At 50.8% G+C, this 25,932-nt stretch overlaps 2 protein-coding genes across 4 annotated transcripts; one reads left to right on the forward strand and one right to left on the reverse strand.

Annotated features, from left to right (window-relative positions):
- The first annotated feature begins 3,792 nt into the window (after positions 1-3,792).
- Positions 3,793-10,945, forward strand: LOC126072569 (F-box only protein 6-like). 2 transcript variants are annotated; one of them, XM_049877928.1, is made up of 6 exons: positions 3,793-3,874; positions 5,981-6,275; positions 8,522-8,648; positions 9,301-9,396; positions 10,265-10,400; positions 10,514-10,945. In XM_049877928.1, the coding sequence occupies exons 2-6, from the start codon at positions 6,011-6,013 to the stop codon at positions 10,748-10,750; spliced, it is 861 nt and encodes a 286-aa protein (XP_049733885.1). In that variant the 5' UTR covers positions 3,793-3,874; positions 5,981-6,010; the 3' UTR covers positions 10,751-10,945. The 2 variants fall into 2 exon arrangements, with proteins under 2 accessions (XP_049733885.1, XP_049733886.1); XM_049877929.1 differs by having other exon boundaries at positions 3,841-3,916.
- Positions 10,946-11,075: 130 nt separating this feature from the next.
- MAD2L2 (mitotic arrest deficient 2 like 2) lies at positions 11,076-17,077 on the reverse strand. Of its 2 annotated transcripts, XM_049877930.1 has the most exons (8): positions 16,494-17,077; positions 16,285-16,403; positions 14,442-14,513; positions 13,823-13,923; positions 12,660-12,754; positions 12,262-12,335; positions 11,676-11,768; positions 11,076-11,420 (listed from the first exon to the last, which is right to left on the reverse strand). In XM_049877930.1, exons 1-8 carry the CDS (start codon positions 16,531-16,533, stop codon positions 11,379-11,381), a joined length of 636 nt encoding a protein of 211 aa, XP_049733887.1. In that variant the 5' UTR covers positions 16,534-17,077; the 3' UTR covers positions 11,076-11,378. The 2 variants fall into 2 exon arrangements, with proteins under 2 accessions (XP_049733887.1, XP_049733888.1); XM_049877931.1 differs by lacking the exon at positions 14,442-14,513.
- Between the last annotated feature and the right edge of the window lie 8,855 nt (positions 17,078-25,932).

The raw sequence follows: 25,932 nt of genomic DNA on the forward strand, positions 1-25,932 counted from the left end.
GTAGGTTAGGGCCTTGTCTGGGGTCAGTGTAGGAACCACCACCAGCTGTACAGCACTTCAACAAGTTAGAAAAAGGGCGCCTTACCTTGTGGAAGATGCAGCCCTGGCTAGAGTTATCTATGTGGCCTGGGCCAGGTGCCCTTGTGCAGTGCACAACATGCACAACCACGTGACTGCTCAAAGTTGGTGCTTGATAAATATTTGTTGAATGAAGGCAGGAATTCATAAACTAATCCAGGCCAAAACCCAGAGAGGTGTTTACCTTTAAGTTAATTGAGGACCGCCTGGAGTCACACCCCAAAGGAAAGACACAGCCAGGCTCATGCCCAGAATTTCAGCTCTCATCCCTGACAGAGGAGCGCCAGGATGGGGTGGGAGCTGGCTCCACTTCCACCACTACAAGTGGAGAGACCAGGTAGAAGGGCTAGGAGGGGGCCAGCACAGGGGATGGGTGTGCCTGGGTGGGGGCTCAGCAGGCTTCCCCTTGAGGGAAAAACAAAAGAGGAGACCTAAGTCAATGGAATGACTCAAAATGAGATGAAACAGCTGCAAATGTCCGTTAATAATCAGAACATGGAATGTACGAAGTATAAATCTAGGAAAATTAGAAGTCAAAGATGAAATGGAATACATAAAGATTGATATCTAGGCATTAGTGAGCTGAAATGGACTGGTATTGGCCATTTTCAGTCAGATAATCATAAGGTCTGCTATGCCAGGAATGACAAATTGAAGAGGAATGGTATATTCGTTGTCAGAAAGAACATAGCAAGTTCTATCCTGAAATACAGCGCTGTCCGTGATAGGATAATACCCATTCGCCTATAACGAAGACCAGTTAATACAACTATTATTCAAATTGATATACCAGCTGGTAAGTCTAAAGATGAAGAAATTGAAGATTTTTACCAATTTCTGCAATCTGAAGTTGATCAAATATGCAATCAAGATCCATTGATAATTACTGGTGATTGGAATGCAAAAATTGGAATCAAGGATCAGTAGTTGGAAAATATGGCCTTGGTGATAGAAATGACTAGGGAGACGGCATGATAAAATTTTGCAAGACCAACAACTGCTTATTCATTGGAAATACCTTTTTTGAACATAAACAGTGACTGTACATGTGCACCTCATGGGATGGAATACACGGGAATCAAATTGATTATACCTGTGGAAAGAGACTATTAAAAAACTCAATATCTTCAGTCAGGACAAGGCCAGGGGCTGACTGTGGAACAGACCATCAATTACTCATAACCAATCAAAGCCACTGTTGTCAATTCCAACTCATACTGACCCTATAGGACAAAGTAGAACTGCCCCATAGACTTTCCAAGGAGCGACTGGCGGATTCGAACTGCTGACCTCTTGGTTAGCAGCCATAGCACTTATCCACTATCCCACCAGGGTTTCCTCAATTGCTCATAACCCAAAACCAAACCAAACCCAGTGCCGTGGAGTCAATTTCGACTCATAGCGACCCTATAGAACAGAGTAGAACTGCCCCATAGAGTTTCCAAGGAGCGCCTGGCAGATTCAAACTCCTGACCATTTGGTTAGCAGCCATAGCACTTAACCACTATGCCACCAGGGCTTCCCAATTGCTCATATGCAAGTTCAAATTGAAGCTGAAGAAATTAGAACAAGTCCATGAGAACCAAAATACAACCTTGAGTATATCCCACCTAAATTTGAGACCATCTAAAGAATAGATTTGACACATTGAATACTAGTGCCCAAAGACCAAATGAGTTGTGGGATGAAGTCAAGGACATTACACATGAAGAAAAGGTCATAAGAAAGAAAAAACCAGAAATGAATGTCAGAAGAGACTCTGAAACTTTCTCTTAAACGTAAAGTAGCTAAAGCGAATGGAAGAAATGAAGAAGCAAAAGAGCTGAATATAAGATTTCAAAGGGCGGCTCAAGGAGACAAAGTAAAGAATTATAAGGAAACGTCCAAAGACCTGGGGTTCAAAAACCAAAAGGGAAGAACATGTTCAGCATTTCTCAAGCTAAAAGAACTGAAGGAAAAAATCAAGCCTTGAGTTGCAATACTGAAGGATTCTATGGGCAAAATATTGAATGACACAGGAAGCATCAAAAGAAGATGGAAGGAACACAAAGGGTCATTGTATCAAAAGAATTGAAGAAGTCCCAGCTGCGCTGAAGGCATGGGGGGAAAACAAGCCTCTAGGAATTGATGGAAGACCAGCTGAGATGTTTCAACAGAGGTGCTCACTTATTTATGCGCAGAAATTTGGAAGACAGCTACCTGGCTAACCGACAGGAAGAGACCCGTATTTGTGCCCATTCCAAAGAAAGGTGATCCAACAAAATGTGGAAATTACCAAACGATATCATTAATATCACATGCAAGTGAAATTTTGTTGAAGATAATTCAAAAATAGTTGCAGAAGTAATTGACAGGGAACTGCCAGAAATTCGAGCCGGATTAAGAAGAGGTCATGGAACAAAGGATATAATTACTGTTGTCAGATGGATCTTGGCTGAAAGCAAAGAAAGATGTTTACCTGTGTTTTATTGCCTATGCAAAGGCATTCGACTGTGTGGATCATAACAAATTATGGATAACATTGCGAAGAATGGGAATTCCAGAACCTTTAATTGTGCTCATGAGGAATCTGTACTTAGACCAAGAGAACAGAACAAAAGGATACTGCATGGTTTAATAAAGTCAAGAAAGAAAGGTGTGTGTCAGGGATGTATCCTCTCACCATACTTTTTCAATCTGCATGCTGAGCAAATAATCCAAGAAGCTGGACTATATGAAGAAGAATGTGGCTGCAGGATTGGAGGGAGATTCATTAACAGCCTGTGATATACAGATGACACAACCTTGCTTGCTGAAAGTGAAGAGGACTTGAAGCACTTACTGATGAAGGTCAAAGACTATACGGCCTTCAGTATGGATTACACCTCAACATAAAGAAAACAAAAGTCCTCTCAACTGGACCAATAAGCAACATCATAATAAACATAGAAAAGATTGTCAAGGATTTCATTTTACTTGGATCCACAATCAACACCTGTGGAAGCAGCAGTCAGGAAATCAAACGATATATTGCATTGGGCAAATCTATTGCAAAAGACCTCTTCAAAGTTTTAAAAAGCAAAGATGTTGCTTTGAGGACTAAGGTGCACCTGACCCAAGCCATGGTATTTTCAATTTTTTTTTTTCTTATGCACAGGAAAGGAAGACAGAAGATGAATCGGTGCCTTTGAATTATGGTGTTGGCTGAAAATATTGGGTATATCACAAGAACAAATAAATCTGCCTCGGAAGTACACCCAGAATGCTCCTTAGAGATGAGGATGGCGGGACTTCTCCTGTACTTTGGACATGTTATCAGGAGCGACCAGTCCCTGGACAAAAAGCAAAGCTGGATTGATACAGTGGCTGCAACAATGGGCTCAAACATAGTAACAATTGCGAGGAGAGCGCAGTGTTTCCTTCTGTTGTACATGGGGTTGTACGTGTACCTGTTGTACATGGGGTCGCTATGAGTCGGAACCCAAGAAAGGGCACCTAACAACAAGTCAGTACAGACTGCTGAGCCGCCCCGCGCCTGGGGAAGAAGTCAGCAAGGCGGGAATCGTAGGCCGAGGTCCCGTGTCCGTCAGCGCGTAAAAGGGCAGGAGGCCCAGCCTTCTCTCCCGACGCTCCCTTACCGGGCCCCTCGCTGGGCCCGGTGCAGACGGGGGCGTGGCCAGCCGGAGGGGGCGGGCCCGTCGCGGGCGTGGCCGGGCGGCCCAGGGGGCGGCCCGAGCGCGGCCTGAGAGCGGAAGCACGCCGAGGCTGCCGGCTGACTCCAGGCCGACCCCAGCTCCGGGCGCGCCCGGGCGCCCAGGTCTCTGCCTAACCAGGGTCAGGGGGTGGTGTGGGGCGGCAGGTGCGGTAAGGGACGTGGGTCCCCGGCGGAGTGGGGGCGCTGGGGCTGTCACAGCCCGCTGACGCGGCGTCGGGCGGGGTTCCGGGCGGCGTGGGCCGTTCGCTGCTGCTGGATCCGCGCGGGATGTCGGGCAGCCGGGCCCCCGCTCTGGCCAGGGCCCTCCGCGGTTCGGCCCAGGCCGAGGCTCAGCTCCCGCGGCCACTACTCCTGGAACGGAGATAACCGCAGTGCCTGGGGTGGGGGGAGGAGGTCGTTGGGAGTGTCGTTGGAGAAGGGCGCTAGTATGTGGGGAGCCTAATCCGTGTGCGGAGTGCTGTTTAGAAGTGGGTTTCCAAGATACTAATAGGTTGTGCAAAGTGCTATGACGGGAAAAACTAAAACCCAGTGAGCTTTCAGAACCAACTGTAATAAAATTTTTAACATATGAAATGTCCTTTTTAAAACACTGTCAACTGGGAGAAGCATGTCTAGGCCAAATACAAGTCGCAGGCTCCGAACAAGGGTTTCTTGATTACAAGTAGCTCCTTACGCACCGGCGCGTTTTATCATCCGCCCCACCCCACGCCCCAGTTTCCCACATTCATTGGCCTGGGGAGAAACATGACGGTGCCGGGTGGGGCCAGGGTCAGGGCCACCTTGGGGCTTTTTGTTGGGGACTACCCTGGTGGCATAGGGGTTAAGTGCTACAGCTGCTAACCAAAAGGTCGGAAGTTCAAATCCACGAGGCGGTCCTGGGAAACTCTATGGGGAAGTTCAAATCCACGAGGCGCTCCTGGGAAACTCTATGGGGCAGTTCTACCCTGTCCTATAGGGTCACTATGAGTCGGAATCGACTCGACGGCACTGGGTTTGGTTTTGGTTTTGGTATCTTACTTATGTGCTTATTGTTTTTAATGTGCCACGCTAAAATGCCCTTCCAGGGGCAGGAGCCAGAGTGTGGGGACAGGGGGAGCACCCATCCTCATTTTTCTGGGATGGGAGTGCTTGGCTTCTTTGGCTAAGTCTCTGTGGAAAATGAGAAGAGGCCAGAAGTTCCCTTAGTTTTCCCTTCTTGTATACAGACAGTGTTCCCTCCTTCATGAATCATGATCAGATGAGACCTACCTGGGTGATAGAACAAAGCCTGGCAGCTGCCTGCCCAGCCCGACCCACCTGGGACATGTGTAGATTTAGATTCAGGCAACACATTCAAGCCAGGGCTGTGGCACAGTCTGGGAGTTTTCCAAAAACCTTGTGCAATTCAGATGTAAAAGGAGGAATGTGTTCCTGGGACAATAACTACAACCCACCATAGGAGTGTGACAGAAATATTTATAATGTGATGGTAATGTGTGATGAACACTTCTCTCTACCAGCCCTGTGCTAAATGTTTTACTTATGCTAACTCAGGCCTCCTAGCTTCAGGTCAGACAGTTACCATCTCCTTAAAGCCACCCAGCCTGTCCGTGCAGACCAGAATGGGAACCCAGGCAGTCTGGCTCCAATGCTTTAATCTCCTTTTTGTTTTCTGGGCATTTCAAAGTGGCTCCAGCCTGACATCTCAACGCAGTCCAGCCTGGAGCTGAGGGACCTCCTGTGTCTCATTAGCTTCCAGGCCAAAGCAAGTGATCTGGGGGAAGGAGGGTGCTTCTAGGCACTAGCCCTACCACTTAATGAACAGTTGGAGGGCACGGTCTGGGTATGTGGAAAAGAGTTTATATTCTAACGGCGAATTCACAGCATTAAAACAAAAGAACAACAGTTACCAGAACAACAGTTACCAGGAACCTTCGCAGAAGTTTGCAGAGCTCTCAGAAAACCAAATCCACCCGGCCTGCTGGCTCCAAAATTAAGCCATTATTATTTTCCTAATGGGTTGGGTAATGGGGGTGGGGGCATTTTAAAGAAATTGTCCCTAAAAATTTTATTAATGTTTTTGTTGCCCTCTTCCAAATGTATGCAACCACTTCGTATTTTGATTTTTTTACCATATGCTGGAAGGACCCTTAGCAAAGCCCCTTGTCTAATCTTGCACCAAAGAGGAAGCGGAGGATGACAACGAAGTCTAACTGTCGCCCCCTGCAGGCCTGTGCATGCACCTGCCCCACCACAGCCATGGCCGTGGTCAGCATCAACCAGCTGCCAGAAACCATCCTGATGGAGCTGTTCACCCACGTGCCTGCCCGGGAGCTGCTGCGGAACTGCCGACCAGTCTGTCGCCTGTGGCGGGACCTCATTGATGTGGTGACCCTCTGGAAGCGCAAGAGCCTGCTCGATGGCTTCATCACAAAGGACTGGGACCAGCCCGTGGCTGACTGGAAGATCTTCTACTTCCTCCGCAGCCTCAGCAGGAACCTCCTGCGCAACCCCTGCGCTGAAGGTGGGGTGTGAGGGGAGGGGAGGGTGGTGCCTCTGGCCTGGTTCCCTCCCTTTCCTGAACGTCAGGGTCTTTGTACTTGCTACTCCCACACCACCTAGACTATTCTCCCACACAGGCAACACCCAGCACCCTCCTTGGCATGGTCTGCCAGGTTCCTTCTCCTTTAGGTCTCAGGTCAGAGACATGCCCTGACCCCCATCTAAAAACAGTACTCCCACACCTATCATGTCACCCCCATTTCATTCCCTCAGAGCACTTGCATACCCTGTAATTATTGATGTTTTACTTTTTTTTTTTTTTTCCTCTGCCACAAACATCAAGTTCCAGGGACCTAATGGATCTTGTCTGCCGCTCTGTACCCAGCACCTGTAACAATGCCTTCACACAGCAGGTGCTCGAGAAACCTTTGCTGAATGAACACCATGCAGACCCACCGTGCCCTTTTGGTTCAGTCCGAGCTACCTAGCATCTGTTGAGGGCTCCCCCTGTGCCAGGCACTAGTCTGAGGTCCTTAGAATTGTAATTAAAACCAGTTGCCACCAAGTCGATTCTGACTTTTGATGATCCCATGTGTGTATCAGAGTAGAACTCTTCTCCATAGGGATTTTCAGTAGCTGATTTCTCAGAAGTAGATTGCCAGGCCTTTCTTTTGAGGCATCTCTGGGCAGGCTCAAACTTCGAACCTTCTGTTTAGCAGCCAAGTGCATGAACCATTGGCACTACCCAGGGACTCCACAAATGTAATTACTGTCCAGATATCTCCCTTATACAGATGAAGCAAACAAGGATCTCGAGAGGCGACTGTGATAACATAGTTAGAGACTCCTGTTTAACTTTAGGTAATGTTCTCCTGTGTTTGCCAGGGTTTTTCCCCCTCATTCACTTAGCACCTACTCTGTGCCGGACACTGTGCTGCTTGGGGCTGCAGCGGCGGTTGATGAAGAGGCATAGTGTTTGTATCATTTTCTCTCTCTATCCTCACAAGGATCCTGGGAATTAGCTGAATAAGTAGGGTTGGCTCCATTTTATAGATGGGAAGCTTGAGACCCTGAGATGAATATTCAAAGGACCAAGAACTCCCCAGCTCTGAGGCTGGGCCGGACTGATAAACGCCTCATGGCCCTTCTCAAAGGCCCCACTGACTGACAATGCCCCAAACTCAGTCTCTCTGCCTGCCCCCGATTCTGCTCAGAAGCTGCCCAGACGGGCACCCCTGCTCAGCTCAGCTCCCACTTCCCTGCAGAGCCACTCTAGCCTGGCCTTGCACTGACCCTGGGCCCAGCAGCGGTCAGCCTGGCCTTGCTCTCCCCCTATGCCCATGCACAGTGCCAACCCAGCTGCTGGATTTCTGTATCGTTCCTCCGGTTCTCACCTGGGGGCCCCCCTAGGCACCTGGGAAAGAGGTGTGGGCTTCTGGTGAGGGGACCAGGAAAGGAAACGCTCCCCTAGATTATTATGGACAGCCTTGGGAGAGAGCTGTTGTTGTTTCCTACAGTCCTCTAAGTTCATCCTGAAGGGGAAGGCTGGGAAGGACAGCTTTGCACCTCTGAACCTGCCAAGCAATCCTTCCACAAACACAGGGGTCATGGCATGCCTCCACCCCAGAGGTTCCCTGTCCTCCTGTTATCTCTCGCCCTAGGCAGAGGGGGCTGAATCCCATCAGCAGAGTAGGTTCCCAACACCCATAACAAACCCATTAGTCAGGCCTCTCAGACTCCGCAGATCTCAGTTAACCAAGGGCTCCTCCCTCCTTAGGGCAGCTCATTAGCCACCGGACAAACTTACACCTGCCATTGAGAACCAAGTAGGCTCATTACAGGCCTTGATGAAATTTAATTTTTTAAGCCCCAGAGCAACAATGGGAGAGAGGAAAGGTTTGTTTTAGAATTTCTGGAAATGTTCTTTTTTCCAGCTTCACGTCAAGCCAGCTGGGGACCAAGTGGGAGGGAGAGGGTCCCAGATCTGAGAGGCTATGGTTAGGAGAGGTGGGAAAGTATGGAGGAGGGGAGCTTTGTAGGGGTGCTTCAAGGTGGGTGGGATGATGAGGAGCTGACCTGGGCTGTTTACCCAGAAAGAACAAACTGGTTAACCCCTGGGTGTCCACAGCCCCAGAGATCTTTGAGCAGAAGCCAAGCCCTGCCATTTGGAAGGAATGCTAACCATCCTCCCTCCCTTCTGGAGCCTGATGGGGAGGCCAGACTTTAAGTTGACGTAGGGGATGTCACCTCAGCTTCTGTTTTTCCTAGAGAATATGGGATTCTGGCGCATTGACTCCAATGAAGGTGACCACTGGAAGGTGGAGAGTCTCCCTGGAGAACATGGGACAAATTTTCCTGACCCCAAAGTCAAGAAGTACTTTGTCACATCCTACGGGTAAGACAAACTGAACCGAGCAGGCTTGTGGGCTTCTGGCAGGATTTTTGAGGGAGAAGAGGACCAGGACATCTTTTGCCAAATCTCAGGCCTAAGTAAAGGTCTCCCTGTGAAGCCTGAGGGAGCTGGCTCCAACACCAGCTCAGGGTCTACTGCTTCCTGGAGCAGGAGGAAACTCAGAGGCTGGGTCAGTAGGCAGTGGGGGTGGAGGTCATTTCAGGAGGCCAGGATTCCAACAGACAGTTAAGGTAAATCTGTATGTCTACAGGTTGCCCCTCATCTAGGAACGTGAGCTCACGGAGGGTACCCCAAAGTCTCCTTGGTGTCCTGGGCCAAATGCAGGAAGCTGGCATCGGACCGCATCGTGCCTGCACGGGCCGGGATCAAATGCCACCCACACACAAGTGGATCAGATGTCCTGCTATGGTCCCCACAGGCCTGTGCTGGGGCAGGAGCAGGAGTCAGCACCACCAGTGCCTGTCCTGCAGTAGTCAGGGGGATGCTGCCAGGTGTGGACAGAACTGCCAGGGCCAAGGTGACCAGCCTGAGGCTAGCTCACAGACTGTCTCCATGGGGCCACAGTGGCTGCCAGGGCCTGGGCAGGGCCATGTGGAACACACCTGGGACTACAAGCCTTCTCCTCTGTCCCCAGCATGTGCCTCAAGTCCCAGCTGGTGGACCTCAAGGCCGAGGGCTACTGGGAGGAGCTGCTGGACACATTCCGGCCTGACATCGTCGTCAAGGACTGGTGAGTGGGGCCCATGATGTCCCCACACTCTGCACCCTTCCCTTCCTGCCACATTCAGTGGGTAAGAAAACCCTCAGAGAGTACCCAGTCTGTGCCTGGCTATGTCCTGGGGGCAAGGGTTGTCCTAGAGCCAGGCAGACCCAGCACTTGCCCGTCCAGCAGCTCCTCTCAGCCTCCCCATCATGCTGTGAGAGACATTAGCCCAGTTTACAGCTGGGGAGACTGAGGGCTACAGATGAGCTGTCACTAGAGATGCCCAGGACCCCAGCCCTCCCCGGAACCTCATAGACATTCACATGCTTTCTTGCCTGCCCACCTCCTTTCATCACTTACCCTACAACTCTACCCAGTGCCTACTGTGTGCACAGAGCTTGCAAGGCCCTGGCTCAGCCCATAGCAGAAGGCAGGACCCCAGTTTCAGCCAGACACTAGGGCCACTGCTTAAAGTGTGAAGGGGTGGGGTCTGAAGGGTGAGGACAGGGCTAAGCAGAGGTGGAGCTCTGTGGCACCCCCATCACGCAAGCCAACCCCATGAATCTCCCACTAAGTCCACTGCCTGATCCATTATAATGTACAGGTGACATAATTCTGAGGGACCGGGCCCTGGTCTCTGTAGGGGACCTTTTACTTTTGGGGATGACATCTTCACTAGAATACCTAAGAGTTGTCCCTTTTCTCAGATGGATAGACTGCTGCCTCCCACCTCAGAGCATAGGGAGCCCAAAACAGGCTGGGCCTCATGGGTAGGGCATTGCTGACAGACGGAAGACCTCAGCCAAACTTAGGGAAAAACAACCCCTAGTTCTCATTTGAGGGCCTGCTGCTGGCCCCGCCCCCAGCACCAGCCCTCAGGCCTGCCCTCCCCTAGGTTTGCTGCCAGAGCAGACTGTGGCTGCACCTATCACCTCCGAGTGCAGCTGGCCTCCGCTGACTACATTGTCTTGGCCTCCTTCGAGCCACCACCCGTGATCATCCACCAATGGAACGACGCCAAGTGGACAGAGGTGAGGCCTCACCTGCTTGCCTGCCCTGCCCACCCACCTTTCCCCAATGGGACCTGGCTCCTCCGTCGCCCTCCTTCTCAGTCCCAGTGGTCACTGCCTCTCCCCTCCCCCAGGTCTCCTACACCTTCTCGGACTACCCTCCAGGTGTCCGCCACATCCTTTTCCAGCATGGGGGCAAGGACACCCAGTTTTGGGCCGGCTGGTACGGGCCCCGTGTCACCAACAGCAGCATAGTCATCAGCCATAAGATGACCACGAACTCGGGCTCGCCAACAACTCAGCCTAAAGACAAGGCAGGGGTGGGAGAAGGCTGCCCACTTGTCCTCTCCAGAAATCCTTCCATTATCTGACTGGCCACCCATCCAACCATCTATCCGTCCGTCCGTCCTCTGTCTGGGCCAGCCGAGGGCCAGAGGTCCCCTCCAGGCAAGACCTGAGCCTGTACTGGGTAGTGAGGCCCCTGTCCTGGGAGCTACTGCCCAGTTCCAGTGTTGGGCAGACCCACCAGTTTGTGCTGACTTAACTGTCATATTGTTTCAACATTTTGTCACAATAAATGTTTACATTAAAATCAGCCTGGGGTTGGATTTAGGGGTGGGGGCAGGAGGTGCCTGGCACTTTGGTGGAGAAGCAGCCCCTTCCCCAGGTTAATCTGGCTGCACCAGTCCCTCCCACTCCAGTGAGTGACAGCCCAGCTCAGCCCTTGGAGCCCCTTTATTGAAACAGTTCACAGCACAGTACTGGAGACAGTGTTGGCCAGCTGAACTGGAGGAAGCTGAGAATTCAAGGTCCCAGCACCCTTCACTGTCCTCCCAGAGTCCACGAAGGTGATCAGACTTGCACAGCCTTGGGCTGAGGGCAGCGGTCTACACGTAGAGGCAATAAGAGCACTTGGAATCAGGGGGCCTGCAGTGCTGCCCTAGGCTGGGGGCCCTCAAGTCCGACAGGTGTGGCATCAGTGGAGGGCCAGGCGTATCCTCAGCTGCTTTTGTGAGCTCGCTCTTCCACATAGAGCTGCATCTGATACACAAGAGCAAACGGCCTTGGTCAGGGTGACAGCCAGGGTATCTACTCTGGAAGACCCCCAAACCCCTGGCAGACAGGTCTCTGCCAAGGGTGGGGCTGGTGCAGCCAGAGCGAGGGGTTAAGTGAGGGTCATCTTCCCCAAGCCTTGATCTACAGACCCTCTGGCTAGGCCTCAGAACCAGCCCCACCTCCCAAGCCCTCTCTGAGTACAAGTTACCTGGTTGCCCACACCAGCCTCCCAAAACCCACCTTTAAAATGTCTGACGTCATGGTCTTCAGGGGTATTAGCCGGGGGTCATGCATGTGGACATCCTGTTCATCTGCCAGGATCCAGGGGAAGTCCTGGAGAGGCGGACTGAGGTGAGAGGGCAGAAGGGGGCTGGACTGCCATCATTCTGGAACCTTCTGCAGGGCTAGGGTCCTCAGACTTCAGGGGACAGCAGGATCACAAGGGAGCTGCTGACAGCGGAGATTCCCAGGCTCCACCAGAGCAGCCGAGTCTGTAGGTCTGGCTGGGACCTTGTGTGATTTAACAAGCCCCAAGCACCAATTCTGACACTGGTGGGCAAGGACCCCCTCCTTGAGAAGCCCTGCTTCAGAGGAGCTAGGGTGAGAGGACAGCTCCAGCAGGTGGTTTGGCCTTCCTGTCATCTCTGAGTGCTCAGAGATGGGGCAGTGACAGGCATGTGGCCACATAGTTGACATACAGGGAGGCCCAGCTATAAGCACTGGAGTGGCTGCACGTCCCACAGGCCACACTCTGCCATGCGGGACAGCAACACCAGGTTTTCAGAGGCTCTCAGCTACACCCACCCCCAGACCAGTGTCATCTCACCTTGATGACCTGGATCTTCTCCATGTTGCGAGTGGCTGCTTCTCTCGTGTGCACCAGGACTGTGAAGGTACAGCCTAGAGAGGCAAGAGGTAGGTCAAGGCCAGCTGTCATGCCAGGCACTAGGCACAGCCTCTTTCCACCTCCCTAGCTGGGCCACCTGCCCAGGCTTGGGCCCCAGCCCCACAGAACAGAGTGAAAACAAAACGCTAAAGAAATGCAGAGTCAGAGGGGAGACGGTAGCCAGGTAGAGTAAATCAGGGAAGCTTCCTGGAGGAGGTAGACTTTCAGAGGGGTTCTGAAGGCAGGAATGAAGAGATGAGGCTCAGTGTAGCAAGCACAGACCAACCCCAGGGAACTATGGAAGCACCCAGGTTAAGAGGGAGTAGGGGTGAGCACACCTGGGGGGTTGTGGTCCAGGACAGCATCACACACACTGATCTTCAGGATGAAGGCTCGGAGCAGCTGCTCCACGTGAGACAGCAGGGAGTCTGAACTGGGAACAAGAGAGGAGCGTCTCCCACCATACTGGGACCCCTTCCCACCACCTATGCTCCCCCCACAACCCTAGGCAATCAACCCTGGAAATAGGCCTGGGGGGCCACGGTCCCTCCAGTGGTTCTGAGAATGTTGGCTTCTAAGAGCTGGGCTACCTATTGAGTCTGCAAAGTTAGAATCACCTGGAAAGTTTAAAACTAATGACCAGTGCCACCCCAGACTCAGAATCGGGGCAGGGGCAGGGGGAAGGGAGCTCATTAGGTGGTTTTAATGGAGTCCCTAGGTACAGTGAACAGTTAACGTGCTTGACTGCTAACTGAAAGACTGGAGGTTTGAGTCCACCCAGAGGCACCTCAGAAGAAAGGCCTGACAATTTACTTCTGAAAAAGCAACCACTGAAAACCCTCTGAAGTACATACAGTTCTTCTGTGACACACCTGGGGTCGCCACGAGTCGGCATCGACTCAGCAGCAATTGGAAAAAAAAAAAAAAAAAATACATGCAGCCAGGCCTGAGAACCAGGACACAACACAAGCCTCTTCACACATCCTCTTCACACCAAGACACCGTGCCAAGAAGGGAAAGGGCTTGTCCAAGGCCTCACAGCAAGTGAGACAAGTTTGTGCCAGATCCCAGGGCCCAGGCAAACCTGGCCAAAGTCAACTTCAAGTTGTTTTTACGGACTGGATGCTCTGCTGGGAAGCCGGGAAACTGGGTCTGTGTCCTGACTCTGCCAACAACTTGGGTGACCCTGGACAGCTCATATCATTTCTCTGGACCTTGATTTCAGAGATGTGAGGTGGGGACTAGCCATTCACCAGTGCTGTGACTTTCCAGGTATGAAAAAGGAAGGTCTGTGTAACCTGTGTACTGTCCACAGAGGCCACCAGACAGCTGGGCTGTGTCTTGGCCTCTCACAGGCCGAAGCCTTGTTAGGTAAGCACATCTTGTCATTTCTCCTCTCAGGTCTTTGACCAAGGGAGTCAGGAGCTTCCCTGTGGAGGATGGGGAGCAGGGGAGGTGGGTACTCCTAGGGACCTCACACCAGCTAGCAGAGGCAGCTCACCTGATGGACAGCAAGGGAGGCTGAGTGATTTCAAAGACGAATTTCTCCACTGGGCGGTGCTCTTTATCCAAAATCACCACCACCACTTTCTCGACATCATTCTGCAAGGACAGGAATCACCCATTACAGAGCCCGAACCCCACCCCGCCCCTGCCTAAGGAAGGATGGAAACAGCATGCTCTCAGAAGTTCAAGTTGGCATCCTATCCATGGATGGTACAGGCTGAGACAGAGGGTGCCTGGGCTCTGCACGGGGTCCCAGAAATTCTTGGGGACCAGAACAAGATAGGAGGAAACCCTGAGGGGGCCGAGCCCAGACAGAACTTAAGGAAGTCAGGGGGAGAGAGAGAGAGGTGGCTAGAACACAGAACCCTCCTGGGTAGGCATCAACAGCCAGCCTCACTAACCCAAGCTCCTGGGCCCAAGTCACCCTGAATGTGGTCCACATGCCTCAAGACCTGTCCCTGGATGCGGATGGCCTCCAGATTCAGGATTAGGCTTCTGGTTATTGGAGCCATGGGGACCCCACATAGGCCCAGCATCACCCCATCTGGAGTTGGCCTATGAGTGGGGAGGAGCAGATTGGGGCTGAGCGGTCCGCAGAGGCGTGGTGCCCTCACCTTCTCCAGGAGTGGCTTGACGCAGTGCAGCGTATCCTGAATATACTGGTTCAGCTCCGGGTGGCAGGACATCTGTGCACAACCCACAGTGGTGGCTGGTGAGGCCCACAGCATGGATGCGGAACCACCCGACACCCAGGCCCAGCAACTCCCTAAGGGCTCCCTACCCTGAGAGACCCAACTTCCTGTAATGAGGCTAAGAACTGTGAATTTATCGATGAGGAAGAGAAAGCGGAAGATAAACGTTCAACCTCAGCACTAGCATTTAATTCAGCATTAGGAGCTCCTAATGTGGGATCCGGGAACAGCGGTGGCTCAGTGGCAGAATTCTCGCCTTCCATGCTGTAGTTCAGGGTTCGATTCCCAGCCAAGGCACCTCATGTGCAGCTACCACCCATCTGTCAGTGGAGGCTTGCATGTTGCTATGATGCTGAACAGATTTCAGCAACACTTCCAGACTAAGATGGACCGGAAAAGGAAGGCCTAGCGATCTACTTCCAAAACTCAGCCAATGAAAACCCTATGGATTATAACAGCAACAGATCAAGGAGCTGGCTCAGACCTGACAATGTTTTGTTCTGCTGTGCATGGAGTAGCCATGAGTCAGGAAACCACTCAACAGCAGTTAGCAACAATTCAGAATCCAAGACCCCTCCAGAGTCTAAGATGTCCCTAAAACTGTACACGAAGTTGTGTGTATTTGTGCACATGGGCATTTTTCCAAAGAATCCAGAAATAGAATCAAATTTCCAAAGAATCCGAAATTTTAGGAGCTGTGTGCCTCAGGCAATTAACCTCTCTGAGCCTCAATTGGAAACACTGGTTGCGTAGTGGTTAAGTGCTATAGCTGCTAACCAAAGGGTCAGCAGTTCAAATCCACCAGGCGCTCCTTGGAAACTCTATGGGGCAGTTCTACTCTGTCCTATAGGGTCGCTATGAGTCGGAATCAACTCCACGGCACTAGGTTTGGTTTTTGGTTTTTCTGGAGCCTCAATTACTTCATCTGTGAAGATCTCATGAGGAAAAAGTGAGGATTATGAGGGGGACAGAAGCTGGCTGAACGGACACAGGGAATACAGAGTGGAGAGAAGGAGTGAGCTGTTTTATTAGGGGGGCAGCAACCAGAAGTACACAGCAAGATGTGTATGAATTTTTTATGGAAGATTGACTTGATTTGTAAACTGTCACTTAAAGCACAAGAAACATTTTTAACGAGTGAGATTAAGTAAAATAAATAAAGTATACCGTGGGTGCTAAATAAATGCTAACTCATTTTTCCTTTTCCCTGTATATTCTTTAAGGTTCCCCCACCTTCTGGTATTCAGGCATTTATTCTAGTATTTATTGAGTGCCTTGAGTGGCAGGCACATCTAGACACTGGAAACAGAGCAATGCACATTTACTGCTTTGTTTTTTTTTTAACCAAAAACAACCCATTACAGTTCAGGGTGAGTGAGGGGAGGGGAAGGTGCCTGAGACTATTGAAATCCCCTCTCCAAACCAATGATTCGATCCCTTCAGTGGGCACTTTTAAAATGCAAGCATGCCACCAGGGCAACTCTAATCATGGCCCTAACTTTTGGCAGGGGGAACTCCAGGTTCTGAGGGGAGGGATGCAAATGCCATACAGGTGAGGGGGGATGGGGGGTTGTCGAGCTTTCTGCAGCTGCTGGGGGAACTGGAAGGCGTGAGCGGCCTCTGGGGAATGAGTGGGCTGGGCCTGAAGGTGGAAGAAGGTTAAAAAAAAAAAAATCCTCTACCGAGTCTGCGATTCTGGGGCAACACAGTGGACACGGGCGCGCAAGGAATTCCCCGGTGGCCCCAGTCCGACCGCGGGGCGCACCTGGACCGGCACGTTGTACTTCTTGCGTTTCTGGAAGATCCCCACCGGGTAGACTTCTCTCACATAGAGGATCAGGTGCACTGCTACCTCCAGGAACTCACAGAGCACATCGGCCACCACTGTAGAGGGGGCAGAACTCGAAGCGCTCAGGGGCGCCCGGCGGTCCAGACCCACCTCCCCACCCCGGGCCACAGGCCCAGCCTCCCTACCTTGGCCAAAGTTGAGGTCCTGCCGCGTAAGCGTGGTCATCCTTCCCGCCACCTGGGGCTGGGGCAGGAACAGGGACAGGCTGTAGTTCCGAAGGCCCAGGCAGGGGCAGGGCCCGCCTCCACCTCCTGTCCCCTCCCCTCTTTCGGGAGGCTTCGGGCAAGACGAGCGCCTTCACATAGAGCAGCTGGAAGGGACCCCTCCACGCTGGCGTCGCAGCTGAGGGGCATCAGGCGCGCGCCGACCAGCGTCTGTCCACCGGCCGCCGGCCCCCGTCGTCGCGCTGTCTCGGGGTTAGGAAAGGCCGGCGCTCTGCCCGCAGGAGAGCCGGGCTGCGGGTGCAGAGACAGCTGCAAGTGCAGGGCCGGGGCGCAGAGCGGGACACCCGGAAAGTGAAACTAGGTTGGACTGAGTCTCCGCCCTGGCCCGCCAGATCCCTCCCCACCGGGGACCCTGCCCTTCTGCCCTCCCCGGTACCAGTTCCGCCCCGGGCGCTGGGAGCCGCCAGCCGCTACACGCGCGCCCGGGGCTCTACCCGCGGCAACTGCGCAGCTCGCTGACGTCCGTGGCGCTCCGGCGGGTCCTAGCGTCCGCCCTAGGCCACGCCCACCCCACGCCCAGTCCCGCGGAGGCTCCGCACAGGGCGGGTCCGGGCCTCGGGGGCGGGGCTTGGGAGAGGCTGGGGACCTGCCCTGGAGAGGCGATCCCGGGCCACTGAGTGGCTGCCATTGCGCCACGCCGCTTTCCTCCTTCCACGAGTGGGAGCAGGAAAAGATAACTTTGGTCTCCACATCGGATCTCTACGTCTTTTCCTCTCTAGGCCATTTCTTTCGTTTTGGAACGCTGGAAGGGGGCAGCAGGTAGGTGTTGCTGCTGACAGCCAGGTAAAGGGCACAGCTGGGAATAAGGGCAGCGACACCTACTTCTGACTACAGAGTCATCAACTCTGGACCTTCAGCTGCCCAGCCAAGAGCCAAGCCGCCGGCTCCGGGGCGGGGTCAGAGAGGACAAGGGTGCACCGGGGACAGCCCCCGAGCCTAAATGCAGCCCGGCTTTACCGCTCAAGAGCACACAACCTCCCAACCCTATGCGTCTTAGCAATAGACGACCTTTCTAGAGCTCCAGCCGTATGCCAAGCACTGGGCTAAGTGTCCCCGAGGATTATTTCACCGAATCCTCAAAACAACTGCATGAAGTAGTGGCTGTGACTGTCCTATTGTTACAGATGAGCCCAATGAGGTTCAGAGAGGTGAAGTTACCTGCCTGAGTCACACAGCTAGTGAATGGGAGGGGGACGAAGCTGTCAAGGAGGTCCCTTCTGCCATTTCCCTTTATTGTTCCTGAGATCCCCGGAGCTCAGGATTCAATCTGGAAGAGCTGAAAGGCCCTTAGGTGATACTGATAATATTAATTATTGACATAGCTTGAGCGTTTATTATGTGTCAGACACTGATTTATTTAATTCCTCGTTAACCCTAGGACCTAAGAACCCATTTTACAGCCCCATATTATACATGATAAAACAGGCCCAGAGATGTTCCTGAATTCACAAAGATCACACAGCCAAAATTCAGACCCAGTTCTGACTCCTATTCTGACTACAGGGCTGTCAAAGGCCAGCCCCCCCTTATTTGACAAGTGGGAAAGCTAAGGTCAGACCGGTGGCTGTGGAGTGATGGGCCACAAGAAGGGCCAGAAGCCAAAGGGACCCTGCCTCTGACCTCCAGGGATGCAAGGGCTTGTTAGGAGTCACACCCATCTGTTTATACACAGATCTAGCCAGCAACTTGTACACTGCTGTGTAAACATGTACATTTACAGCTCGGTATTGGACACCTGCACACACAAACACACACCCAGCTGCTTCAAGCCTTCATTTACACCCTTATGACGGGGCGCAGGGAAGGAAAGGATGACATAGCCTGACCAATGAAGCCAGGAATGCTAGCAAAGCATTTCTCAAAATACAATCATTAGAAATCCACATCAGAATCTCTGAGGAGCCCTGACCTATGGGATCAGAGTCCTGGTGCACAGCAAGGCACTGGTCCTTTAACAAGCTTCCCAGGGGCTCTGATGCCCTCAAAAAAGTGGGACTCACCCACAAGGGGTGTCCCTGGGGTGGGCTGTTCCCAGGGAATGTTTGCATTTCTTAAGATTGCAGTGCTTAACCCAAAGAGTTGGATGATTTAGTTTAAGAACTGAGGCACCTGACAGCACATGTTGGGCACAGAGACCCTTCTAAAGACGTGGGACCCTGTCCAAGTCATGCATTGTAGGAGAGGACCACCTCTACATGGAGCCAGTCATCCAGCTCACTGGCTTGTAGGTCGTGTCCCCTGGCTCCTTGGGATGTAATCACTGCTGATGCTTTGGCACCTGGGGTAAGAGGGTCCTTCTTTGTCCCTCTCTGGATGCTGCTCAAGTAGCTCTTCACTGGTGACAGAGAGTGGTAGGGGGCACTTCCTTGTAAAGTGTCCCTTTGGGTTGGGAAGCTCAGAGCCCAGCTACTCCTGTGCAGTGGCCCCCAGGGCACAGTGTGAGGGGTAAGGGGGCTCAGTCCAGGCCCTCCCTCCATGGTACCCCACCTCCAGCTCCCTGTCCTGAGAGGTCACAGGACAAGCCACACAGAGGTGTCCTGACACACAGAGTCAAAGAACCTCAGAGAATATACCACTCGACACCCCCATTCCCCCCTAGGAATCTGAGGTCTCAACTGCCTTTCTTTGTACCAGAGAACCCACCTTATCAACTAGAAATCTGTGGATAAAAACGCCTGGATTTGGGGCTTGGGATTCAGTGCCTGTCATAGACAGGGAAACTAAGGCTGGGGCCCAGACGAGGATTCAGACTGATCTGACCCCTAACCCTAAAAGGCCTCAGTCTCTTCATTTGTGAAATGAACAGGAGGGACCAGATGTTCCCTAAACCTCTGATGGACTTGGGGTCCACGGGGGCAGAGAAGCTGGGACTGGAGCAGGGGACCAAGTCAGCAGGGGCCCACGAGGGAGTGCTGTGAGGACCCATCTGTCATCTCCATCAGGTTCCGTGGCATCTGCTTATTCATATCTTAATCGGATCAGCATGATAGATGGTCCTGGCACCCAGATTGCATTATGGGGTTAATTTATTACATTTTTGAATACCCGTTTGCTGGGAGACTGTTTGTCAAAGTTATTTGCATATTTTCCACCATAATGACAATATGTAAGAGGGCGTCTGGGAGGGAAGGATGGATGTTTGGAAGGAGCGAGAGCTTATTTGCCAACTGGAGTGGGTCCCTGAGGGTCTGCAGTGAGGATGAAGGAAAAATCACTCCCAAGAGACATTTAAATGCGAACTGGGAAGGCGAGCTACAAAGGGTGTGAGCACCCTGGGGTAAAGGCCGATTCCTAGGGGCTTGCTGAACAAACACACAAGGAGTGAACTGGGTAAACCCACGGGCAATGAACTTGACGTGTCCAGACCCCCAGGATGCTTCCAAACCCCCCTCCTATACCTGCCAGGCTGATCATGGGACATGTCATCTATCCCATCCCTGTCTGAGGTTCCCAGGACACCAAACACAGTGGGGGAGAGGGGAGCCACAGAGAGGCAGCCATATATAGGCTGGTGGCAATTCCACGAATACCCTGATGCTTGGGGGATCAGCCTGTTGGGACACACCCTAAGCAGGGAATCAGCCTTATTCATCCCTTTAGTACAACACCTTGCCCAATATTGGTGCAATTCAGGTTCTCAGTGACTGTATGTTAAATGAATGAATAAAACAAATGGCAGAGGCTGACTTGAAAATGTAGTCTGGATGAAGGGCAAACCAAAACCAAACCCTTTGCCATCGAGTCAATTCTGACTCATGATGACCCCATCAGTTACAGAGTAGAATTGAGCTCCATAGGATTTTCTTGGCTATAATCTTTACAGAAGCAGATCACCAGGCCTTTCTTCTGAGGCACCAAATGGGTAGGTTCAAACTGCCAACCTTTCAGTAAGTAGCCAAGTGCAAATCATCTGGGCTACCCTGGAACCTTTTTTATACACGATTCAAAAGAAAAATTGTGTCTGAATGGTTTCCAAGTCCCCCACCAATTAGAAGTGGCAAAATGAATAGAGGAGGAAGAAAAGGGCTGCTAGACTGAAGCAAGTATGCAGTTTGCAGTAGCGATATCAGACACATCCCAGGAAGGGGGAAAGGAGACCAATTTAAGGGAGGAGACGGTTTGCGCCGGACTACTAACCTGCGTGCCAGCGCTGTTCTGGGCACTGGGGATACAGTAGCCAACAACAAGGACAAAAATCCCTGCTCTCACAGAGCATGCATTCAAGTGAGACAGACAGAAAATTAACGCGTAAACAAGTGAATATATATATACCGTGTCAGGTGGTGACAAGGGCTATGAAGCATGTTAAGAAGAGGGAGCTCTGGTGGGGCAACAGTGAAACACCCAGCTGTTAACTGAAATGTCAGCAACTGGAACCCACCCAGGGTCTCTGCAGGAGAAAGACCTGGCAATCTGCTTCTGTAAAGATTACAGCCTAGGAAACCCTATGGGGCAGTTCTACTCTGTCACATGGGGCCACTATGAGTTGAAAATTAGCTCGATGGCACCTAACAGCAACAACAAAGGATAAGGTGTTATTTCACATAAGGCTGTCAGAAAAGGTATCTGTGGTGAGGTGACTTTTTTGGCGAAGAAAATGAAGGAATGAGCCATGCGGCTGTGGGAGAAGAGCGATGCAGGGAGAGGGAAGAGCCAGGGCAAAGGCCCTGGGGCAAACCATTTGAGCCACCCAGAAACCAAATGGAGGAGGGGCAAACACCTCTGATTTCAGCGCTTGGGCTGCAGGTGGTGATGGTGTGGGGAAGAGCTACTTTTTGAAAACAAAGCCAGGACTGTGGAATGTTCAACGTGGTGCTGTCCTGAAGCCCTTGCTAAAGGCTCCTGAGAGACACCCCAAGGTAAGACAGAGTTGTTGTGCAAGGCCCATTAACTCCCTTTTCTTCAGGACTAACTGCGATATGCACTAGGCAACATTTTCTTAAGTAACATTTTGCAGGCCAGAAGGCTGCACCTTGAGAACCAGCTCTAACCGGCCACCCACATTTGCAAAGAACCTGACCTCAGAACCTTCCTCTGGAGGGGAGCGCAATTACCAGCCCACCGTTGTACTCAGAGCCCATTCTGGGGTGAGAGGTCCATCCACCAGTATATCTGGCCCAAGATGACTTGGCAACCAGACTCCCAAACCTGTACATGGGAGGGGAATTCCAACCATGGGTGGGCTAAGGGTGGCTGAGGTGTAAGACCCGGAACCAGTCTCCCCATAAAAGATCCCCAAATCCCCAACTCAGGGAGCCTGCAGTCTTCTGGTCACTAAACCTTGTGTTGCTCCTTACCTGCTCAGACAGTGAACTTGCCACTTTCTGTTTCCTTTGCAACCGGTGCCTGTCTTATTTCAATTGGCTAATAGGACAGAATGAGAACCTGAGAGGCGTTCAGTTACATTCCCACACTCCCACCCCAGGGCCTGTTCGTGGGTCCAACCTGCTGTTTCCCTCACAGACACATCCCCAGCGCTGCCCCTTAAATAGCTGCAAGACCCTTCCCTCTCTGAACCTCAGTTTTCTCATCTGTAAAGTGGGGATAATGACAGCACCAGTCGCATAGGGTTTAGCGAAGAGTAAAGGAGATATTGTCTGCAAAAATATAAAGTGCAGAATGCCCAGCACATAAATGTTCAATTATAGCCATTATGACAATGATATTTAAAAAGCAAAGATGTCCCTTTGATGACTAAGGTGTACCTGAACCAAGCCATGGTCTTTTTAATAGCCTCATATGCATGAGAAAGCTGGACAATGAAAACAGAAGACATAAGAATTGATGCATTCAAATTGTGGTGTTGGTGAAGAATACCAAATACACAAAGTGGACTGCCAGAATAACAAACAAATCAGTCTTAGAAGAAATATAACCAGGATGTTCTTTAGAAGCAAGGATGGCAAGATTTCGCCTTGCTTACTTTGGACATGTCATCAGGAAAGACCAATTATTAGAAAAGGACATCCTGGGGGGTCAGTGAAAACAAAGGAAACCCATTATGAAATGAGTTCTTTTATATGGGCTTTTGCCTTGGTTCTTTGGAAAAACAGCTTGAGAGGTTTTCCCCCTAAACCCTGAGGAGTTACCTTTGCCTAGTTTTCTACCCCAGAGGGTTTGTTACTTTTGTCCAGGTTGATTGACATTTCCTGGGTAAGCTGTAAACAACTTGGCTTTGATGCTTTTTGTCTGGTCCTAGGCTGCAGTTTGCCCTGTGATTGTTACGTACCTTGCAGAGATTGTTCAATGGACTATGCAAATACGGTGACTTGTAGCCTACTATGCAAATAAAACGTTTGTGGCCTATGGAGAGGGCTTGGTCAGTTTGTGCCCGCCCCCCTTCACTGGGAGGGACCATACTTTGAAATTGACAATTAATTGTGTATATAAGCAATCCACCCCACAGAGGTTTTTCAGACAGAAAGCAAGAAGACAAAGAGCAAGAAAAAGAAGAAAGAGAAAGAAGGCAAGGAATCTCCTAAAAATGCTGTAACACAGCTCAAGCACTGTATTATAGGTTGAATTGAGTCCCCCCAAAATGCATGTCAACTTGGCTAGGCCGTGATTCTCAGTATTGTGTGGTTGTCCTCCATTTTGTGGTCTGATGTAATTGTCTTATGTGTTGTATATCCTAACCTGTATGATGTTAATAAGGCAGGATTAGAGGCAATCATGTTAAGGAGGCAGGACACAATCTACAGGATTAGGTTGTATCTTGAGTCAATCTTTTTTGAGATATAAAAGATGCAAACAGAGAGAAAAGGAGACCTCTTACCACCAAGAAAGAAGAGCGAGAAACTGAGTGTATCCTTTGGACCTGGGGTCCCTGTGCTGAGAAACTCCTAGACCCAGAGGAATATTGATGACAAGGAACTTCCCCCAGAGCCGACAAAAAGAGAAAGCCTTCCCTTAGAGCCGGTGCCTTGAATTCGGACTTCTAGCCTCCTCGACTGTGACAGAATAAATTTCTGTTTGTTAAAGCCATCCACTTGTGGTATTTTTGTTAAAGCAGCACTCGATAACTAAGACAGACTGTAACACTGATGATGGGGACAGGTCCAGAAGGGGCCCAGTGGCAAGCTGGCAGTGAAAGTTGGCAGGGCCAAGTAGCCTGTCCTCAGGGGGCCAAGAGGAGTCTGTCCTCAAGGAGCCAGGAGGTGGCCTGCACAACTGAGAGGAGCCGAGAGAGCTGTCCTACACTGAAGAAGGCAGACTTTGCCTACATGCTTCCTGATCCTGACCCTGATCCTGAATTGTAGTCTCTTCCTTAATACACCATTTAACAGTAAGTACGGTCTGTGAGTTCTGTGTGGTCATTACAATGGATTATCGAACCCAGAAGAGAAGTAGAGAGTGACATGGGAGGAATGGCTGGTGTCAGAGAGTGGAGGTATGTCTGACCTCCACCTCATAGCGATCAGCCTCGGACCGATCTTGATTTGCGTTATCCCCTTGAAGTTAGAAAAGTTCAGGCAAAACCGCCAGTACTCCTACCAATTCACAGCAACTAATAACAACAATTAAGATCTATATGCACTTAGAAAAGGAGGGTGAGGATGGTTGCACAACGCAAAGAATGTAACCGGTGTCACTGAATTGCACATGTAGAAACTGCAGAATTGGTGTGTGTTTGCTGTGTGTATTCTCAACAACAAAATAAATTATAAAAAAAAATTTTAAAAACTACACGCACTATCTAAGCCCATAGAACAAACGTTCTGGACTGGCCACCATGCTTCCAACACTTCCTCAAAACCCTTTCTTAACTGTGCTCCCACCATTCCCATTTCTCAAGGTAGCAGGCAACCCTCAAGGTGCCCTAAGATTGGACATGCATCCTCAAAGAGCAAGATGCCTAAAGTCAAAGGGTTGTGGCCCCCTGACAGCTCCTCCCTTGCCCGGCCTTCTGGTGAGGCCTGATCTACCCAGCTGCCTCAGAGCCCAAGGTCCACTACTGACCTCAGACCCAGGCCAGAGCCCTGACCTTAGGCTACTATCCCAGGCTGCTTCCAGTCATTCAGTCACTGATCCCTCATTGGTCAGGGGCAACTTACAGATCATCTCTTCAACTTTGAACCTTTCCCCAGAGAAATACACAGAGACACTAAATGTCTTACACAATTTCAGGAACTCCCAGCCCCTCCAAAGCCACCCTGGACCACTGGGTAAAAAGCCTTGATCCAGCTTAATTTCTACCTTTTTTTTTTTTGTTAATAACAGCTGTATCCACAAACCATAAAGTTCACCCTTTTAAAGTGGGCAATTTAGTGGTTTTTAGTATATTCACAAAGTTGTGCATCAATCATCACCATCTAATTCCAGAACATTTTCATCACCCCAAAAAGAAACCCCATACCCATTAGCAGTCACTCCCCAACCCCCGCCATCCCCCAACCCCTGGCAACTACTAATCTACTTTATATCTCTACGGGTTTGCCTATTCTAGACATGTCATGTAAATGGAATCTTCTGTGTCTGCCTTCTTCCACTTAGCATAATGTCTTCAAGATCCATCCAGGTTGTAGCATGGATCAGTACTTCATTTCCTTGTGGATATATACCACATTTTGCTTATCCATTCATCAGTTGATAGACATTTGGGTTGTTTCCACTTTTTAGCTATTCAACTGTCACATTTTACAGATGGGGAAACTGAGGCCCAATGTCACCATGATCCAGATGGAATAGGAATCCAGAACTCTCCTAACAGCTACTTTTTTCTACTGTATCACTCTGGGAGAACCTGGAGAACAGAGAGTGCAAGCATTTTCACAAGATCACCCACCTGGGGAACAGCCACTGCTGCAGGGACTTAGTAAAGGTAACGAGCGCCCAGAGGCAACCTCTAAATTGTTAGGTGCTGTCGAGTCGGTTCCGACTCATAGTGACCCTAGGTACGACAGAACGAAATATTGTTCAGTCCTGCACCATCCTTACAATCATCCTTATGCTTGAGCCCATTGTTGTCAGTCCATCTTGTTCAGGGTCTTCCTCTTTTTCACTGGCCTTCCACTTTACCAAGCATGATGTCTCCAGGGACCGATTCCTCCTGATAATATGTCCTAAGTTGTGAGACGTAGTCTCGCCTTCCTTGCTTCTAAGGAGCATCTGTTTGTACTTCTTCCAAGACAGATCTGTTCGTTCTTTGGCAGTCCATGGTATATTCAATATTCTTCACCAGCACCACAATTCAAAGACATCAGTTCTTCTTCAGTCTTCCTTATTCATTGTCCAGCTTCTGCGTGCATATGAGGCGACTGACAACACCACGGCTTGGGCCAGGCGCACCTTAGTCTTCAAGGTGACATATTTGCTTTTCAACACTTTAAAGAGGTCTTTT

Source organism: Elephas maximus, chromosome 3 (assembly GCF_024166365.1).
Source record: "Elephas maximus indicus isolate mEleMax1 chromosome 3, mEleMax1 primary haplotype, whole genome shotgun sequence".
NCBI lineage: Eukaryota > Metazoa > Chordata > Mammalia > Proboscidea > Elephantidae > Elephas > Elephas maximus.

What these genes read in the sequence shown, in the direction of transcription:
- LOC126072569 (XM_049877928.1), top strand. Translation starts at nt 6,011, where the DNA reads ATGGCCGTGGTCAGCATCAACCAGCTGCCAGAAACCATCCTGATGGAG. An exon ending in GCGCAACCCCTGCGCTGAAG is followed by an intron (nt 6,276 to 8,521) that starts GTGGGGTGTGAG and finishes TGTTTTTCCTAG; the next exon opens with AGAATATGGGATTCTGGCGC. An exon ending in TACTTTGTCACATCCTACGG is followed by an intron (nt 8,649 to 9,300) that starts GTAAGACAAACT and finishes CTCTGTCCCCAG; the next exon opens with CATGTGCCTCAAGTCCCAGC.
- MAD2L2 (XM_049877930.1), bottom strand. Translation starts at nt 16,533, where the DNA reads ATGACCACGCTTACGCGGCAGGACCTCAACTTTGGCCAAG. An exon ending in GGACCTCAACTTTGGCCAAG is followed by an intron (nt 16,404 to 16,493) that starts GTAGGGAGGCTG and finishes CCCCCTCTACAG; the next exon opens with TGGTGGCCGATGTGCTCTGT. An exon ending in TCAAGCCACTCCTGGAGAAG is followed by an intron (nt 13,924 to 14,441) that starts GTGAGGGCACCA and finishes CTGTCCTTGCAG; the next exon opens with AATGATGTCGAGAAAGTGGT.